General features: G+C 38.0%; 1 protein-coding gene across 1 annotated transcript in view; it reads right to left on the reverse strand.

Annotated features, from left to right (window-relative positions):
* Positions 1–547: 547 nt before the first annotated feature.
* ACYP2 (acylphosphatase 2) overlaps positions 548–22,036 on the reverse strand; it is a 174,266-nt gene continuing 152,777 nt past the window's right edge. Inside the window, exon 4 of the mRNA XM_007190020.3 lies at positions 548–1,016. Coding sequence (XP_007190082.1) covers positions 902–1,016 — 115 coding nt within the window. The 3' untranslated portion in view covers positions 548–901. The remainder of the gene's footprint in view (positions 1,017–22,036) is intronic.

The raw sequence follows: 22,036 nt of genomic DNA on the forward strand, positions 1-22,036 counted from the left end.
ATGTAAGTATATACCTACAACATTTGAAATTCCCCAGTATTTTGAGTTAAAGGTCTCCCATTTTCCAGAGTATAATTCTGTAGTATAGGAATAAACCTTCCCCTTAAAATACTATGTTGCTTAATTATCATCTGTATGTGAAAATCCCCAGATGATAGGCCAAGTTTGGGGGATAGTATGATTTATTTAGACTCTCAGTTCCTTTTCTGGTTCATAGGACATCCATTGTGGGTGGTTGTGGGTATAAACATTGCAGCTTGCTACACTATCAGTGTGGGCTCTTCACTCATCTGTTCACTATACAGAACAATATAGTTCCTAGAAAGCATTAAGTACTTCCAACCAAAGTACTGAATCATGTTCTCATTTAACCAGAGGAGTTTTTGAAACTCTGTATTGATTTTAGGGCTATGCTGATCATCATATACATTTATATCTAACTCCTGGTTATTTTGTTGTTGTTGTTATTAAACAAACAAATTATTCAACTTTAACAACAAATTATTATTCAGAGATTTTAGAATGCAATTCAGACAATACCTAAAAATAATTTTTAAATGGTTAACTTTATTTTATGTCCAGCCAAATAACATGTATGCCATAATATTAGAAATAAAGATTCCATGAGACAAGTTTAAATACAGTAAAATATTCATATTAAATATTTTGTAATGACATTTTAAGTTTTAGAATTCTAAGTTTTGGCTTGTTAAAAACATATTTGAGTAAAACTATTTCAGTGTCTGTCAGACATTTTTAGTAACATATAATGTTGTAGCTTTCAGAACAGAAAGTTCCTTTTTTTTTTACCCTACTCTGCTACTATCATTGTAGTATATAGACTTAAGAATACATAGTGTCTTTGTGCAGTATGAGCATTACAATTTTAATTTCTCTCCTATTAGTATCGAATATTAAAATTAGAGTATTCAAGTTTAGAGATGGTTTTTTCATTGGAAAAGTTCGTGCGATCAATGCGAGAACTAGGACTTCCAACATTGCTCAGCCAGGACTTCCTACAAAAATAAACAAACAAATAAAAATTAGCATTTAAGTATATATGGACTAGCTAAAATGATCCCACGATGAGTAATAATGGGAGTTTACGTTTACTAAGTAACTTTTGCATATAATGTGAAATATATACATGATTTGTACAATGTAAAAATTTTATATCAGAATACCACAGAGTTTAACATATAATTAAATGTGGACAAAGAAAAGCTAATGACAAATTAAGCACAGTCAGTCAACTCCAGATGATTTTATATTGGGGTTATTTCCCTCCTCTTAAAACATCCGATGCCATTACTACCTAGCTCTTGTATGCAAAAGGATAAAAATATTTTTATAAAGAAGAAAAACAATGCACCATGGGTTTTTCTCCTTACCCAGCACATGGTAGATTATATATATATGTATGTGCAGAATGAGAGAGAGAGAGAGAAAGAATGAAAGAATATGGAAAAATCACATTTATTCTTTATTTAAACATTAAAATAAAATTAGATGAATATTTTCTTATCTATTCAAAAACGATTTCTTACCACATATATTAGCAAAGTGCATTAAAGAGAGTAAATGTTCTGAAACTTTTTCTGCTTATATAGTGTTTTTTCTTATTAGTGATATCATGTGTCTAATTTATACATGATATCACTAATAAGTGATAATTTATACATTTGGTACTTACCTGAGATGCTTCATATAAATTCCAAGATTACTGTAATATTGCTAACACCTCAGATATTGTTAAGGATTTTCCAGAATCTTTCTACCTACTAATAATTAGTTGGGGTGACAGATTAAGTGGGACTACAGGTTAATAATAATAGGAGGCAGTTTTATACAAATGATGGCTGTTATCCCAGTTGTAGAAACAGTCTACAAGTTTCCTCATATCCCCAAAAGTCTTTGAGGTTGTGAAGCTAGTGCTGTATACAGCTGTGCAGTATCATATGTAACAATCTCACATAACCTTGAATTAAGAATATTTTCTAAGCTAAAGTTGTCTGACTAGCTGTAAATTACTCTTAATCAGGCTGGAGAAGAATGACAATGATTCAAAACTGCCCTTGTGTTATTTAACTCTATTATTGTCGTATAGTAGATTTACAATATTGTATTAGTTTCAGGTGTACAACATAGTGATTCAATATTTTTATAGATTACACTCCACTTAAAGTTATTATAAAATATTGGCTATGTTCCCTGTGCTGTACATTACATCCTTGTATCTTATTTATTTTACAAATAGTAGTTTGTTTTAACCCCCTTTTTGATTCTTATTTGTGACAATTTTTCTGGGTAAGGTGAACTTTTACTTTTGTTCTTTTTCATAAGCTAAGACATCAGCACAGCAACATTTTCTTTTCTTCAACTCATTTAGTTGAAATCTTAAAAATCAAAATTGCATGTGTTGAAGAATGAAGTTCAGTTATTATGAAAAGGGTTGATGGCTTCAATATTACCAGTCAAATCTCCTTGAAACCTTCTAGAAAAGAAAGGCCAATAGTAATAAAAGCTAACATTTATGAAGCACTACCTGTTTGCTCAGCACCGTGCTAAATTCTTTACATATACTATTTCCTTTAATCCACACATTAACCCTGTAAGCTATAGTCCATTAGTCCTCCTAAGTTATTGATGAGGAAAGAGACACAGAAGAGTTAAGTAACTTGCCCAGGGTAGGAGCAGTGGTGGTGGTGACAGTGATCAGATTCTGGATATACTGTGAAGGTATCGTCAATAGATTTGCTGACAGATTGGATGTGGGTGTGAGAAAAAGAGGAGACTGAAGGATGACACCGGGGTTTTATTGGTTTGAAAAACTACAATTGGTTTGAAAAACAACTACAGGATGGAATTGTCATTTACTGAAATGGAGAGACTGAGAGAAGAGCAGATTTGGGGGAAAGATCAGAAGTTCAGTTATGGAATGTTAAATAATTTGAGATGTCTGTTAAACATCTAAATGAGATGTTGAGTAGGCAGCTGGATCTATGAATCTGGCTGGAGAGATGAAATTTGGAATTTGTCTGTAGATAGACAGCATTGAAAGCCATAAGAATGGATGGGATCACCAAGAAAATGAATGTAGATAGAAAAGGAAAGAGGTCCACAGACTGCACTGTAGGGCATCCTAATGTTAAGAGCTCAGGAAGTAGAAGAAGAACCAGCAAAGGAAAAGAAAGCATCCAGTGAGGTAGGAGAAAAACTGGGAGAGCATTGTGTCCTGAGAGTCAAATGAAGCCCTCTGGGAACAGGGAGAGATCAACTGGCACAACACTGCTGGCAGGTCAAGTAAGGTGAGGACTGAGAATTGACCATTGTGTTTAGCAACACAGGGGTCACTGATGACCTTGACAAGAACAGTTTTGGTGGAGTGAAAGCCATATTTGAATTGGCTCCAGAGAGAATAAGAGAGGAACTGGAACCAGCGAGTCCAGGACTTGGACTAGTGGACATCAAAGCTGCAATGACTAATCCACCTGAGCTCTGTGTATTTAACTAGTTGAGAGCTTGACTATCTACCTGTAGTTGATCTTCAACACCACCAAGAACTTCTTCACTGGCTAGACCTATGGCCAAGGAGGAATTTACACCACTGGTAGGAGAATGGTCATGCTGTTAGGTGAGTCAGCTCTGTTTACACTGTGTGTGTGTGTGTGTGTGTGTGTGTGTGTGTTGGGGAGGGCCACTCTGTGCCATGGCTACACACATGCCATCCATGTTGCTAGGAACTGCCTTGCCTGACCTGCCTACTCACCTAGGAGTATTCTGGTTATCTGTCACTTGGCAAGCCCTAAGACCTCACTCTTCATGTGCTGCCCTTGCCCTTGAATAGGGGTGGCTCAGGTCTGGAGATGGCAGACATAAGAGTTCTCCTAGCCAAAAAATAACTAGTCACAAATTTTTACACAAATTTATATCTAATTAGTGAGGATGTGATTGGAATGAGATATATATTTTTTCCCACTCCCCCTTAATGTGTAAAAGAACCACATAATCCAATAATACCCATTAATTCAATTCAATAAGTATTTAAGTAGCACTGTATGCAAGGTATATTCTAGATACTGGAGTGCATACATAGACATTTAAAATGAGGTTCTTTCCTCAACCTAACCTTACATCTAAAGCAACTAGAGAAAGAACAACAAACAAAACCCAAAGTTAGTAAAAGGAAAGGAATCATAAAGATCAAAGCAGAAATAAATGAAATAGAGACAAAAAAATAGAAAAGATCAATGAAACTAAAATCTAGTTCTTTGAAAAGATAAACAAAATTGATAAACCTTTAGCCTGACTCATCAAGAAAAAAAGAGAGGACTCAAATCAATAAAATTAGAAATGAAAAAGGAGAAGTTACAGTGGACACCACAGAAATACAAAGGATCATAAGAGACTACTACAAGCAACTATATGCCAATAAAATGGACAATGTAGAAGAAATGGACAAATTCTTAGAAAGGTACAATCTCCCAAGACTGAACCAGGAAGAAATAGAAAATATGAACAGACCAATCACAAGTACTGAAATTGAAACCATGATTTAAAAACTCCCAACAAACAAAAGTCCAGGACTAGATGGCTTCACAGGTGAATTCTATCAAACATTCAGAGAAAAGTTAACACCTATCCTTCTGAAACTATTCCAAAAAATTGCAGAGGAAGGAACACTCCCACTCATTCTGAGGCCATCATCACCCTGATACCAAAACCAGACCAAGATACCAGAAAAAAAAATTACAGGCCAATACCACTGATGAACATAGATGCAAAAATCATCAACAAAGTACTAGTGAACTGAATGTAACAATACATTAAAAGGATCATACACCATGATCAAGTGGGATTTATCCCAGGGATGGAAGCATTCTTCAATATATGCAAATCAATCAATATGATACACCATATTAACAAATTGAAGAAGAAAAACCATATGATCATCTCAATAGATGCAGAAAAAGCTTTTGACAAAATTCAACACCCATTTATGATAAAAACTCTCCTGAAAGTGGGCATAGAGGGAACATATCTCAACATAATAAAGGCCATATAGGAAAAACCCACAGCAAACATCATTCTCAATGGTTAAAAGCTGAAAGCATTTCCTCTAAGGTCAGGAACAATGCAAGGATGTCCACTTTCACCACTTTTATTCAACATAGTTTTGGAAGTCTTGGCCATGGCAATCAGAGAAGAAAAAGAAATAAAGGGAATCCAAATTGGAAAAGACGTGAAACTGTCACTGTTTGCAGACAACATGATACTATACATAGAAAATCCTAAAGATGCTACCAGAAAACTACTAGAGTTCATCAATGAATTTGGTAAAGTTGCAGGATACAAAATTAAGGCATGGAAATCTCTTGCATTCCTATACACTAACAACGAAAGATCAGAAAGAGAAATTAAAGAAACAATCCCATTTACCATCACCTCAAAAAGAATAAAATACCTAGGAATAAACTACCTAAGGATACAAAAGTCCTGTTCTCCAAAAACTATAAGACACTAATGAAAGAAATCAAAGATGACACAAACAGATGGAAAGCTATACCATTTCTTGGATTGGAAGAATCAATATTGTCAAAATGACTTTACTACCCAAGGCAATGTAAAGATTCAGTGCAAACCCTATCAAATTACCAATGGCATTTTTCACAGAATTAGAACAAAAAAATCTTAATTTGTATGGAGACACAAAAGACCCCGAATAGCCAAAGCAATCTTGAGAAAGAAAAATGGAGCCAGAGGAATCAGGCTCCCAGACTTCAGACTATACTACAAAGCTACAGCCATCAAGACAGTATGGTACTGGCACAAAAACAGAAATATAGATCAATGGAACAGGATAGAAAGCCCAGAAATAAACCCACACACCTATGGTCAATTAATTTACAATAAAGGAGGCAAGATTGTACAATGGAGGAAAGACAGTCTCTTCAATAAGTGGTGCTGGGAAAACTGGACAGCTACATGCAAAAAAATGAAATTAGAACATTCTTTCACACCATACACAAAAATAAACTCAAAATGGATTAAAGACCTAAATGTAAGAACTGATACTATAAACTCTTAGAGGAAAACATAGGAAAAGCACTCTTTGACATAAATCACAGCAATATCTTTTTTGATACATCTCCTAGAGTAATGGAAATAAAAACAAAAATAAACAAATGGGACCTAATTAAACTCAAAAAGCTTTTGCACAGCAAAGGAAACCATAAACAAAATGAAAAGACAACCCATGGAATGCGAGAAAATATTTGAAAATGATGCGACTGACAAGGGATTAATCTCCAAAATCTGCAAACAGCTCATGCAGCTCAACATCAAAATAACAAACAACCCAATCAAAAAATAGGCAGAAGATCTAAATAGACATTTCTCCAAAGAAGACATACAAATGAACAAGGGGCACATGAAAAGATGCTCAACATCGCTAATTATTAGAGAAATGCAAATCAAAACTATAATGAGATATCACCTCACATTGGTGAGACTGGACATCATCAAAAAGTCTACAAACAATAAATGCTGGAGAAGGTGTGGGGAAAAGTGAGGTTCACTGTTGGTGGGAATGTAAATCGGTACATCCACTATGGAGAACAGTATGGACGTTCCTTAAAAAACTAGAGATAGAGGTACCATATGATCCAGCAATCCCCCTCCTGGGCATATATCCAGAGAGAAACATGGTTTGAAAGGATACATGCACTCCAATGTTCATTGCAGCGCTGTCTATGATAGCCAAGACATGGAAGCAACCTAAATGTCCATCAACAGATGAATGGATAAAGAAGATGTGGTACATATATACAACGGAATATTATTACTCAGCCATTAAAAGAATGAAATAATGCATTTGCAGTAACATGGTTGGACCTGGAGATTATCATACTAAGTGAAGTAAGTGAGACAGAGAAAGATAAATATCATATGATATCACTTATATGTGGAATCTAAAAAAAAATGATACAAATGAACTTACTTACAAAACAGAAATAGACTCACAGACTTAGAAAACAAACTTATGGTTACCAAAGGGAAAAGGTAAAACTGGGAGGTTGGGATTGACATATACACACTGCTATATTTAAAATAGATGACCAACAAGGACCTACTGTATAGCACAGGGAACTCTGCTCAGTCTTCTGTAATAAACTAAATGGGAAAAAAATTTGAAAAAGAATAGATACATGTAGATGTACAACTGAATCACGTTGCTGTATACCTGAAACTAACACAACATTGTTAATCAACTCTACTCCAATATAAAATAAAAATTTAAAAATAATTTTAAAGTTATATGTATTTAAATTATTCAATATTGCTTTTACTTTTTCATGAATATTTATGAATAAAAAGTATTTATGAAGAGTATTGATTATGAATAAAGTAAAGTCAATAATTAATTTTTATTTATTTCTCACAAAGAATTGGGTGATTTGACTCCTCTTTTCAAAGAAGCAATATGCTGATCAGTATTTCTCATAAAGCAAGACAAAAAAGAAATCTATGTAAATTATTTTTAAAAACCCACTTAGAAACCAATTACAGTGAATTAAACCAAACTATGTCTTTTGTGAAAAAAGAAATACATTCTCTTGACTGATCTTCTTGAATTACTTCAAAAAATTATTAAACTTCAAGAAATCTGTATTAAAAAAAGTAACAATTTTGCCTACTTTTGTTCAAGTCTTTATGTTCCTCATTAAAATTTTGTTTGCTTAAATTCAGGTCCTGTATATTTCTTGGTAAGTTTATACTTAGATATGTTCTATTTTTCTTGCTGTTTTGAACAAGATGCTTTTTAATCATCATATTTTTAAACTGGTATACAGAGAAACTAGTGATTTCTCATATTGTAATCAGATGGCTTACTGAACTTCCTTGGTGATAGAATAGTTTCTCTTTTCTTTTCTTTGTGGTTGCCTAGGTAAACCACCCCATGTATTTTTCCAGAATTCATTCTGTTAGTCAATTTTTAACACAGTGGATAATTTCAAATTGCTCTTTATTTTAGCCTCTCTAGCCACATGTTGGCTACTCACATGCCTTTCAGAGAATTGCTACAGTAACTTTGCAGAGAAAGATTGAATCATGAACTGTGTGCGCCCAACATGATCATAACACACTAATACACGCTCTTAACTCCAGCATATTTTACCTATCAGTTTCATAGACTCAATAAATATTGAATGGATGGTTGGATGGATGGGTGAATTATATTTTCTCGAACAAGACTCAAGTCCATTATTTCTGCTGTAAATCTGAGTCTGCTTTGTGTGCATATATCTTTCAGGTATTTTTATTTAAGCAACATGATCCGCTGGTAGGCTTTAAAAAACAATAAGAAGGTTCAATGAATAAAAATGAAAGAATGAGAATATAAACTGGAAAATTCTATTGACAGAAGTCATGTTACTTGACAACCATGTTCTCCCTTCACTCTAATATAAATGCCTTATGTAGAAATTTTGAAAATAAAACTAATTTTTGTAAAGTTTAATTCTCTTACCAAAATCATGTTGCCGTTAACAATTATAAAGAAATAACAGAAACAGGAATTCCATTATGGATACATTTCTTACGTGGTTGATGAGAACTGTACACAGTTGTGAGAACAATTTTTTATGGAATGGCAAAGGACAATGATCTTGCACATATTACTTTTAAGTATTCTTCAGGCCATCTTTGCATTAAAAAGAAATGAATAAACAGAGTGCTGATAAATGTTAAGTGACCAAGGAAAAAATCTCTTCATTTAATAAATTAATTGTGCTGTGTTTTTCTGTTCCTGTTCAGAGAATCACCAACTATTGGTCCCCTCAGGGTTTCCACAGCATTGTCTCTAATTCGTGGGTGCAGATGGCACTCATTTAGCTGTCAAGTACAGTAAGTGCCACACATTTATGGCCTTGGCAGCCAGCAAAGAGGCCAGCTGTGGCCTTCTAAAATGCACTGAGGTTTTTGCCCTCTCAGAGACCTTACTTTAACTGCCCCTATCTAAAAAGGGCCCCACTCCCATGCTATTGTGTATATCATGGGAATTGCCACATTCTATAATTGCTATGTTTATATGATTGTTTATGTATTCACTACGTGCCTCCTCCACATTAGAATGCAAATTCTAAGAAGGCAGGGTCAGAGTCTTACTATTGTATCCCCAACGTCTAGCATGATGCCCAGTGATAATGGGCACTCAATACATATTTACTGAATGAATGGAGTCTTTGTCATCTGCCTGCCCTCCTCAGGTCTATAGCTTCCATGCATGAGAGGAAGGGGCATTTCTAGGGTCTACACAGTCCACACACAGAAAGGAACCCTGAGCACGACCTGTTAACTCTTTGATTTTTACCTCACACAAAACAAAACCCTCCTGTTTTTTTCCCCCCACTCTTTGAAAGGTAAAGAAATGGTTGCTCTTATTACAGAAAATAAGTAAATATTTTGCTGATGGAAGTCCCCTATGAAATAACTCAAATAATGACAATATTCAGTCTCTTAAAGAAAGTTAGAAGCCTATGGATCGACCTAATAAGCTGAATATAAGCCTGTGGTTCATGGGAATCTGTCCATGTATCAATATTTTTGCCAGCCCCCAGATTTTACTGCATTTCTTGTGATTGTGAGTTTACTCACTACATAAATAAACATAGTAACCAACTTCACTCAGTTCAGGGTGACTATCTCAACACCACAAGAGGACCAAGTCCATCCTGCAAACCCAGTCACCTGATATGCTGCCGCCTTGGTCAAATTCAGCACACAATTGGTTGTATATGCTCATACATGTTGTGATTATCCAATAAAAATCCTTGGACATTTTTCTTAGTATCCCAAAGATGTACAGACACCTACTATTTATTGTATTTGCTGTATTAATTCAGGATTTTTAAGCTCCTTTTTAAAGAAAAGAAACCTTTCTTCCAACATAATCTTGCACAAAAGCTTACTGATTATAGCAGCAGTGAAGTGCTTCTCTGAACAAGGGAATGGTTGGGGCCTAGGGGTGCAGAATCTTCCCCCCAGGCCTTTCTCTCTGCCAGCTGCACCTCGAGAACCACTGGGGAATCCCAAGGGCTCTGAAGAGCACAGTTTGAAAACTTCCCTATTAACCTATCACTGAGCAAGGATACAGAGGAATGGAATGGTTGGAGGATGCATCACAGGTAGAGGTGGAAATCAACATAAGGCCATCTTTTCTATAACTCAAGTGAGCATTTCCTACAAAATGTAGTAAGCTCCTGGAGTGGTAAAAAAAAAAAAAAAAAAAAAAAAATCCCATTTAACTAATATCCTTCTCCGAAACAAAGAGGTGAAATTAAAGCATTAGAAAGCCAATACTATTAATAATTCATAGCAGTTCTATTTCCTGGGACTAAAGTGGGGCAGCATAATCCTTTCACATAGCTCTGCAGCACTAGTATAAAATGTAGACCACAGCAAGAAAGCAGACAGTAGGAAAAGACAGCTAATGAATTAAAAGCTAACGTGATGCATGTTGGAAAATATTGAGTTGTCTGCTCATTTCAAGCTTTCAAATTAGCATTAATAATGAAAGGATAGCATATAATATTTTTGCTATTCTCCTTTCTTTAGCAAGTTTCCTTATTTAGTTACACGTGGACAAATAATATCATATACTTCTTTATTATCAATACAAGCATTTTGAATGTATTTTGATATAATGTTTAAAGTTTCTGTTAAATATGTAGCCCATGATTAGTGAAGAGTTCAGTGATTATAAAGGGAATCCTAGGATATCCATAATTAAGCTGAGACCAGATTCCTCATCTTTAAAATAGGATAATAATACTCACTTCATTGAGTTATTGAAAGGATTAAAGAGAACGTATATAAATTGCCTAATGCGATGTCTGACACCCAGCAGGCCCTTAAAAGTAGTTATTATAGCATAATTGTTCTCTACCTTTGCCAAAGATGATGGACAGCCTGCTTAGCAAGCTCTGTGAGCCTCCAAGTCACACACTTCAATGCAATTCCACTAGTAAAACCTCTTGTTCTTGGTGGAGTTGCTTCTCAGCTGCAGTGGGAAATAGTATGTCACTCAACCTCCTCATCTGGGGGAGAGTCTGGAAGAACTACCCAGGCATGAGCTATGTCTGAGATTCTGAGAACCAGCCAATCTGAATCAAGGGCCTGGATGCAGAGAAGGCAGAAGAAGTGAAGGCATGATTGAAACCTCTAGCTTCTCTGCCACACCACCGTTTCCAGGTCAACAAAGTGACAGATATGCTCTTCTGTTTCATTTTGTAAAAAGAAAATAAATGCTGGCAGCACAGTGGTAATGGAGTGGACTTTCGGGTCATTCTGCTTGGATGTGAATCCAGTTACCACTTCTTAACTGGTCATCTTGGGCAACTTTCTTAAATTCTCAGTGCCTCATCTGTAGAAAAGGAGAGTATATAGCCTACCCCAGAGAGTTGTTATGAAGATTAAACAAGAGAATCTGTGTAAAGCATTTTACACAATATCTAGAGAATAGTAAGCACTCAATAATTTTTAGCTATTGTATCAGACAGGGTGCAGTAGCAGGTAATGAAAACCACCTTAGCTATTTTACAATGGAATTTAATATAGCGAAGTAGGTCCTTACAAAATCACTGGAAGGGCTGGAAGAACAGATTTGGATGGCCCTGTTGGAGCAACTCTGTAGAATTGGCTGCTAAAGTATAAAATGTTAAAACTGTGATTCTCATGCAAATACAATATGACATGTGTCAAAGATTTCTATTCAACACATTAATTAATGAGGGAACCTGGAAGATGTTACGTCTGGTTCAAAGGAGAATTTAGACACACACACGTATATATTTATGCATACAATCAGGAATGCTGAACTCAACTTGATAATAGATGCAAAATTGGTTAAAATTCTACAAGGCAGCACTGTCCAACAGCCTTGTAATGTGAGCCTCATGTATAATTAAAAATTTTCTAGGACCTACATTAAAAGTAAAAATAAATAGGCAAATTAATTTTAACAATATATTTTATTTAGTCCAATATATCCAAAATATTAAGATATAATCTATATAAACAATAAATAAAATGAACATGCTATTTTACATACTTTTATATCGAGTCTTTGAAATCTGAGTGTATCTTACACTTATGACACATCTCAATTCAAACGTGCCACATTAAAGTGCTTAACAGCCACATGTGGCTAGTAGTTCCTACATTAGTGTACTCCAAGGGCAATGAAAAAGTAATGTTTGGGATTATCTTTTTTTCAGGGCAAAAGCTGATTGTATATCTATCAGAGAAAAACTAATTTGCTTTGCTATGGACAAGAAGTGTTTGCATTTCTGTAGTTTGTTACAAGTAACCTTCTACCTTACAGAGTTGTAAAATAACCTGGTCAACAGAAAATCAATCAAGTGCACATTTGTATAGCATCTGAAAATTCCATAAAGCTCCACTAGACAATACCCAGCACCTTCCCTGAAAGACAGCCCCTAATCTCCATTTCCAAACCTTGGACAATTTTTTTTTTTTCTGATAGGCCCAATAAGGGAGCTGCTAGAAGTCAGGAGGCTGCCACCAAAATCGCTGCATTTATGAACACACTACCCCAACTGCAGTCCAGGAGTCATGAAGGCCCTACCAGAATTGTTGGCTCCAGAGCCTCGTAATGTTTGCTAGATCCTCACCTGCTAAATGGATGACTCAGATCCCACTGCTTCTCTCCCCACACAATTCAGTTCCAAATTCAAATTTCACACGAGGACTTCTGATTGATGAAACCAAAATCACATTTGAAACTCTAGCTGCAAGGGAGTCTGAGAAACATAGCTCCTAGCTCTCCAGAGTCTGCAGTAAAGGAAAGGCACCAGAAGGCATTTGGAACAGAGGTTGAGCAAGGCAACATACCATGTCTACCATGTCTACTGCTATTTGGTTAACAAGAACTTCGTGAAACTCTACACTATGGGATACAAAAGATGAGAGAGATTATTTTTGCTGGTCTGTATGACAGCAATACTTTCGTGAACTCTCTCAGATCTGGAGTTCTTTTCAGCACTAGAACAGAATCCCAAGGAATACCAACATTGAAGGGTCAGGTGGAAAAGAGAAGCAGATGGAAGAGAGGTAGAAGGAATGACCAGAGAAGAGGGAAATAACCACGAAGCGTGGTGTTAGTGTTAGGGAACTGTTGACGGAAACGGTCCGCCTTGGCCAGGCACAATGATAACCACTTGCATGAGTTGTCTCACAACAGGAGGTCCTGATAAGGAATGTGGTGCTGTCACCAAAAACTAACTGGGAGAATCTGGAAGGGGCCAAAAGGAGGGAGGAGATGCCAGCCAATAATATATCCTACCAACCACCCAGAATCCTTCTCACTGGAACCCATCTTGTCTGAGAGATGCACACGCCACCAGGAAGGACCCTGAGTCAGACCAATTATGAGCCAAGCAAGATGACTGGCCAGAGACAACTGGGAAACTAACCCCATTACCATAAAACCTGAGGCTGTGAGCCACGTGGCAGAGCAGTTCTCCTGGGTTCCCTTATGCTGCTGCTCTCTGCCCGGATGCCCCTTGCCAATAAAGTCTCTTGCTTTGTCAGCACGTGTGTCTCCTCAGGCAATTCATTTCCCAGTATTAGACCAGGGCCCACTCTTGGACCCTGAAAGGGATTCCCCTTCCTGCAACATTAGGAAAACTAAGTACAAAGAATAGTTTTAAGAAGGAGAGAGACGTCAACTTCCAAATGCTCCTGAGACCCAAATAAAAGATGAACTGAAGAATACTTTGGAGACCTTTGCAAGATCAGATTCAGTGACATGGTGGGGGGGTAGAATCCGGATTAGAATGGTTTTAGGAGTGAGGGTGAAGTGAAGAAATGAAGACAGCAAGAACAGATCAATCTCTTGAGCTGTCTGACTGTGGAGGAGAGGAGAGACACAGCAGCTTTACACAACTTTAAGGTTCTGTTTTTGGCATGCCAAGCCTGCCTCTGCTCTGAATTCAATGCCTTCCAGTATTTACAAGCGCCTTGCCTCAGAAGAACAATAGTCGAGGAGGATTGCTTTAAGGACACAGGTCTAGGATGTTTTCTGTTCCCGATATGTTAAAATCTACTCCTACGTGGAGCCAAATGAGAAGGGAGTTGGCCAGACTCGCCTGTATTTTCACCCCTCACCCTGACCTCTCTCTCCACCTCCCCCAAAATGCTCATAAGCAAATTGAATTGTTGGGGTGATGCCATTAGCTGACAAAGGGCTACTAGATAGTTTAGAGCCAAATTGTGACCCGCCCAGAGCAGAGGCCATTATTTCAGACATTTTTTAAAGCCTAGTTCCTGGCTCTATTTTATGTCTCCACCCTTGTTTTTTATCCTTTTCCACTTGTAAATGTACGCTCTCTTGTTACGGTTTTACATAGCCTTACAAATCACTTCAGGTCATGTTGGGAACAAAGTGAGGTTTAAACATATAAAGCTGTGAGGATTGTGTTTTGCTTTTTTCTTTTTCTCCTTGATGCTGTTTCCTTGATTTTTATAAAGGAAATTATTGGACAGGGATATGGAGATTTATTTATAGAGTTTTGTTTTACAACCGACTTTGCTAGATACCTTTTCCATTACAGCGAGACACGCATCGTTCTGAGGTCACAAAAACATGTATCTACAGGGCAGCCGTCCTGACCCGGGCCTTGAACAACCGGGACAGAGAACTCTCAGCCGCCACCCCCAGGCAAGGGCAGCTTCGGGCTGGATGCTCCGCTGAGCGCGGGGTGGGCGCTGCGGGCACCCACCCGGCTGCAGCCTCCAGCGAGCGTGGTGCTGATGGAGCGCCGCGGGCAGCGCTTTGCTGCGGCTGCTGGAGGAGCGGGGGCCTCGGCTCTCCCAGGCCCGCCAGCCGAGAGGTGCCTGCACTGACTTTAATGACGAACTCACAAAGCGTCTCCCTGACAGTCACTTTGAAATAATTTGTGCGGAATTGGATCAAAAGAATAGTTCGAAGGTAGAATGGAGAGGCAGCTAATGACCCAAGTACCACTGATCAAGCAGGAGATTTGATGGGTGGAAAATCAGAAAAATTAAATGTTAATGGAAGACTGTTGGGCTGCGTTTTAAAGGGACCGTCTGTGACAGAGCTTACTGCACTTAGATGTTAACCCTGAAGATGGGGGCTTTCAGAATACCTTTAAATATCTAACAGGAAATCAAAATAGTGAAACTCTTCTTTGTGGAGATGTCTCAGGGAAATGGCTTATCTTTTTGAACTTCCCAGAGTTTAAAAAAAAATTTTTTTTTACATTCTCGTTTTCCCCTAGGAGGGTGTTTTATCTTTAAATGTAAGCATGTGACTCAGTTCATAGGGAGGTTCATGATAGGAGGTAAGAAGCCCATTTCAGCTCATAAGCGGTGTCACCCTGATAACAAATTTAAATAGTATATGCTTGTAGGATGACTTAAAACTGTTGTATTTTTCATAAAAAAATCTAATTTATTAACAGCTGGATTAATCTTAGACAAATAAAAGGACATCATCTGTATATCCAAGTTACCTATCTAGTGGGAGGTGACAAAGTGAAAGAGGGAAGGATAAGAGGCTAAAAGGGAGAAGAAAGAAAAGGATTTAATGGAAGAAGTTGACAGATGTAATGATTCCCCCTCTTCTAAGGTAAAATTCTACATAATTTTAATATTGCATTTTAAAATTGCTTGATTTCTCTGAAGCGATTAATAAAATGATTAAAGAATGTGTAGTACTAGAATCAGAATGCAGTTTAATTAATTACATCTCCCTCTTTTGAATTGAAAGCTACTTATGTAGTAAACGGCTGTCATATTTAGTTTTCCAAATGACTTGCAGATGAGGCCATTCAAACTAGGCATGTAAATCTAAACTCACCAGAGTGGTATGTTTACATTTGAATAGAATTAAAAGTCTGAGGTCTCGGAAGTTATAACTATGAAGCTAAAGCCAGAAGATGGGTCCTGCTGTGGAAGAAACCAGACTCCCTGACACTGGGTCTAGAAAGTACTATTTGATCTGGCAGTCATCCAGATGAGGACTTATGTTTGGGAGCCTCTTCTAATCACACACCATTTCCTGCTGTAGCTAAACTTACATCAAAGAAAGAAAGAAACTAGCTAGCAGCTTCCTATAGAATCCTGAGGCATCATTACATTGGTGGAGATGCCAGTGGTCTTCAGTGGTCTAGGAAATTGATATTAAAAGCTTTCTCTGAAATGATCAAGTTCAGGGGAACAAATGCATACTAACCAAATTCATAGGAGATCAATTTATAAAAATACAATACCATGTATTCATTTATATTGGGTTCTCTATTTGTCAAATATATCATCCATCTATACAAGAATTTTCCAATTGGGGAAGCACGCTAATGAGACAGAATTACAATAGATTGTTCTTTCTCCAGTTTAGGCATATTTTGGCCTAGAAAATATATAATGATAAAACCTTCTTCCCTAGAAAACACTGAAATGGTTGTATCTATCACCTTTAAAAAACTCTACACCACCCACCATTTTTCACTTACCACATCACTGCCTCACACAGGTTAATGAGGCTGTGGTTTTCTTTACAGTTACTTTGTTCCTGTCCTGAGGATACTCTCTGATTATACTGAAACATATTCCAGTACGTCCTTGTTTTTAGGGCAGAGACAAGGAAAAACCTATCACTTATTATATCATGTATACAAACCCCATTTTAAGGCAGTTTGCTTTGAAAGAGGTGATTTTACTCTTTGCAATTTTAGAAGGCAACATTTCTGATATTTCCCCCTAGATTTAGGAAAGGTAAAGGAAGTGAAGGCTGTTCTACCCAGTGGCTACTGGAGTAGTAGGTGACTGCAAGAATGCCCCCTTGCCACAGAGAGAATTAGCCAGAATGGGAATGTGCTAAAGGATCATAATGTTCTCCATGGCGATCAAGCAATAATAATCTCATGGCAACATATAGCTGATGCTCCAATTAGGGAATGTTCCCATTACTGTGGTTGCTACCCTCAAACCTAGAGACTTAAACAATATTTATCCTGCTTACAAGTCTACAATGTGGACAGAGCTTAGCGGGGAGAACTCACCCCTGCCGTGCATGCTGTATATTCTAACCTAGTCTTGGAAGACTCTCAGGGTCAGGTCCACTGCATTCTATCTGTTAAAAGCCAGTCACTAAAACTGGTCCCTATTCAGGGGGATGGGAATTAGACCCCACTTTTAGTGAGAGGAGTGTCAAAGAATTTGTGGACTTGTTTTAAAATCACCACAATATATAGTTGAAAAATTATAGGAGAATATACCATTTATTTATTTACACATTCATTCAACAAATACTTATTGACTGTTACCATACACTAAATAAGCATTGCTTTTTAACCTTTTAAAAAAGATTATATTCTAGCTCAAGACGTCTCCCATTTGTACATGACTTTATGTATTGAGAAGGTTTTTGTTTTATTTTAGGCCCATCATATAAAAGTACTCAAATCAGCATAAAATATCAGATGATGACAAGTCGTCCATTTGGAGAGCAGTATAATCTGAACAGCACAAATGGGTTTTTATTAGAACTCATTAAAAGCCTGAGATAATGGAAGTATAAATCCTCATTTGATACACATATTCTGGAAAAGGTAGTTGTTGAACAAATTTGTGCAAAAGCAAATCATCTTTCCTACCAGCTTTATACTTTTAGTGACTGACATATAAGAAAAGTTTTCCTTTACTTCCAAAATATTTCCAGTTGCCAGTATGTGAAAGGATTGATCGGATAAACAAAAGGTTATCAGACACCTCCAAATCACTAAATCCAAAGCATCATATATTTTTTTCCCTCAAAATATTTTTACTTGGCATTTCTCCTCTCCACCTAGGCTTCTAGGACACCACCTTTTGTCTTCCTCCTACGTCTCCAGGGGTTCCTTCTCAGTGGGAGTTCCTCTTACTGTGTTCAGTCCTTACTTTAGTGATCTCTGGGTTTCTGCTCCTAATCCCCTCCTCTCTTAATCTCTATCTACTCTTTGAATGATTTCATCTAAACCTAGACTTAGCATGGAAGTTCCAGATTCATATAATCCACTGTCCACTGAATCTCCCCACTTGATTGTACCGTATCTACCTCCACCCACACCCTATACCCCCTTCCCACTCACACCTCCCTCATCCAATGTGCTCTTCCTCCTGTATTCTGAAATTTGACATCTGGAGAGTCTCTGACGCTCAACATCCGTGCACAGTCCATCAACCATAATGTCCCATTGATTCTAAACATCTTTCATCTCTTTTGCATCCTCATTGCCCTTGATTTACATCAGGCTCTTGTCTGTTTGCCAGGAATATAGGTCAAGACTGGCTCTGAGGCCATTACTGAGCAAATACAATGAAAATATTTGAGACTTCTGCCTTCTATCCATAGTATTTGGCTCTGGACATCTCCTACTGATGGATCTCAGTGGGGGGTGTTGGTCAGGAATAGAAAATTATAAATCACAATGTTTGCATTTTATCTTCACAATAGTTGAAGTTTACCTTAAAATAGCCACAGAAGAAGATGAAGTGGCAAATGCAAACCACTGAGCACATAGTTATTAGATATCTATTCTGTAATCTGGGTTACAAAGACAAATATGGCATGGTCCCTGCCTCCAATGAACTCAGAATTTAGTGGGAAAAGCAAATGATTACAATTCAGCATGATAAATGCAATGATTAAGGAATGTGTGAGGTATTGTATGAGTAGAGGAGGGCGTTTTCATTGTCTTCATTGCGTAAGCCTGAAAGGCAGTGGAGAAGGGATTGACACCCTGCCTAAGAAGGTAGAGTAGGGCTTCCAGAAGATGTAAAAATGCTCTCTATCTTACCAAAATCTTAAGAGATGATAGCTCTGGATCCTGACATTGGGGATTTGGGGAATTCTGCCAGCTGTTTTCTCAAGTTACCTACTTGATTCCCAATCTCCACGTCTCTAAAATGAAAAGTTTGGTTTAAATAAGAGGTTGGCAATTTTTTTCTATAAAGGGCCAGATAATAAATATTTCAGGCTTTGTGGTCAGTATAGTCTGTCACAACTATTCAGCTCTGCTGTTGTAGTGCAAAAGCAGCCACAGGCAATACGCAAACAGATGGACCTGGCTGTATTACAACACAACTCTAATTACAAAAACAGGCAGTGGGCTGTATTTGGCCCTTGGGATGTAGTTTGCCAAAGCCTGGTCTAAATGATCTCCAAGATGCCTTCCAGATTTACCAATCCATTGGTTTATGAAAAAGCAGTTCTCAAATACTTGATATACTTTATGTTGGTTTTTAGTTTACTCTTGCTGTGGCTGGTTAGCTCAGTAAATGAGAACATGGAATTTAAAATGATAAGATTTGGGGTTTGATTCACTCTGGGTCAGTTAGCTTCTCTGTTCCATGACCACAAACCACACCACAGACTTCAACAAATCCATGCTCCTGCTTGGAGCCAGGTAAAGCTGTGTGACTGGACAAATGTCATCTTTTCCTGCTTCTAACAATACAACCCCTGCACTTGCTCCCCTAATCATGCTGCAGCAGCATCCTCTTTACATATGTTCCAACATCACTGAGTTCATTTCAAAAGAGCAAAGTATGGCACTTCCCTGGTGGCGCAGTGGTTGAGAATCCGCCTGCCAATGCAGGGGACACGGGTTCGAGCCCTGGTCCAGGAAGATCCCACATGCCGCGGAGCAACTAAGCCTGTGTGCCACAACTACTGAGCCTGTGCTCTAGAGTCCGCGAGCCACAACTACTGAGCCCATGCGCCACAACTACTGAAGCCCACATGCCACAACTACTGAGCCCACATGTCACAACTACTGAAGCCCGCGCGCCTAGAGCCCATGCTCCACAACAAGAGAAGGCACTGCAATGAGAGACCCGCACACCACAAAGAAGAGTAGCCCCTGCTCGCCACAACTAGAGAAAGCCCACGTGCAGCAACAAGGACCCAACGCAGCCAAAAAAAAAAAAAAAAAAGAGCAACTTATTTTTAAGAAAACCTGTCAATATGACAGGAGGCATTGGGGAATCTATAGGTACACAGAAATGTCTCATCACCTTTTAATAAGCCAAATTGGTTTTTATGGCTACTAAGCAAAAGAATGCTACAAAAGCATGCTGCTATGCTTATAAGCTAAAGCAGAATCAGCAAACTATATGACTCGAATGCCAACAGTCCTCCCTGCTTTCTCTGTAGTAGACATTGTTAATCAATCCTAGCACTTTTCCCCACAGATCCTGCATCTGTTCTCATCATTCTTCCAAACACAATGAACCAGGAAGCAACACTAAGTTGACTGGCATTACTGTGCTAGATTAAAGCTATTGTCCTATTGCAACAAAAGTTACTATGCCTTATTTTTCCTATCACTTTCCATCCCTGCCACCGAGTTACTCTTACTTAAAAACATATACCTATAACATTGGATGCAGCAGCTATAAAATTCAACAGTACAAAAATGAAGATAATATAAATCTCATATGTAGATAGGAGCATAAATCAGTAAAAAACCTTTATAGAGAAAAACGTGGCATTGTTTATTAAAAGACTTAAAATGTGCATACTAGTTGGATACTTGGGGCTTCATTGTATTATTCTACTTTCAGGTGTGTTTGAAACCTTCTATAATAAAAAGTTTTAAAAGTATACCATGAAGATAAAAATATTAACAGTAGTTGATAAATGACATATTATTATATAAAAGTATAACCTAAATTAAGGGATAATACAGAATGGAAATAACTCAATGTTGCTTTATTGTAGAAAGTTTTGTGCCTATGATTACCTAGTATATAAAATTATAAAGCAAATTTCACTATTGAAACCATTTTACCAATTTCTTAATATACATACTGAAGGATTTATATGTAAAAGCTTATAAGTGCGTGAAATATTTCTGCAAAAATAAATGAAAACTACTAAAAGTAGCTGCCTTCCAGGAGGGAGAAGAATATCTGGAGGAAAGGCAAGGAGGAAGGCTTATTTTTCAATGAATATCCTATTGCTCCTTTTGAATTTTTGTACATCTAGCATGTATTGCCTAATTAGATAAATAAAATGTGATTCAACCTCACACTGGTCAGATTGGCCATCATCAAAAAATCTACAAACAATAAATGCTGGAGAAGGTGTGGAGAAAAGGGAACCCTCCTACAATGTTGGTGGAAATGTAAATTGGTACAACCATTATGGAGAATAGTATGGAGGTTCCTTAAAAAACTAAATATAGGAACCAAGATGGCGGAGTAGAAGGACATGCTCTCACTCCCTCTTGCGAGAACACCAGAATCACAACAAGCTGCTAGACAATCATTGACAGGAAGACACTGGAACTCACCAAAAAAGATACCCCACATCCAAAGACAAAGAAGAAGCCACAATGAGATGGTAGGAGGGGCACAATCACAGTAAAATCAAATCCCATAACCGGTGGGGGGGTGACTCAAAGACTGACGAACACTTATACCACAGAAGTCCACCCACTGTAGTGAAGGTTCTGAGCCCCACGTCAGGCTTCCCAACCTGGGGTCCGGCAACAGGAGGAGGAATTCCTAGAGAATCAGACTTTGAAGCCTAGTGGGAATTGATTGCAGGACTTCGACAGGACTGGGGGAAACAGAGACTCCACTCTTAGAGGGCACACACAAAGTAGTGTGCGCATCGGGACCCAAGGGAAGGAGCAGTGACCCCAGGGGAGACTGAACCAGACCTACCGGCTAGTCTTGGAGGGACTCCTGCAGAGGCGGGGGGCAGCTGTGGCTCACCTTGGGGACAAGGACACTGGCAGCAGAAGTTCTGAGAAGTACTCCTTGGCGTGAGCCCTCCCAGAGTCTGTCATTAGCCCCACCAAAGAGCCCAGGTAGGCCCAGTTTTGGGTTGCCTCAGGCCAAACAGCCAACAGGGAGGGAACCCAGCCCCACCCATCAACAGTCAAGTGGATTAAAGTTTTACTGAGCTCTGTCCACCAGAGCAACACTCAGCTCCACCCAC

The sequence above is a fragment of the Balaenoptera acutorostrata genome, chromosome 12, assembly GCF_949987535.1.
Source record: "Balaenoptera acutorostrata chromosome 12, mBalAcu1.1, whole genome shotgun sequence".
NCBI classification, from domain to species: domain Eukaryota; kingdom Metazoa; phylum Chordata; class Mammalia; order Artiodactyla; family Balaenopteridae; genus Balaenoptera; species Balaenoptera acutorostrata.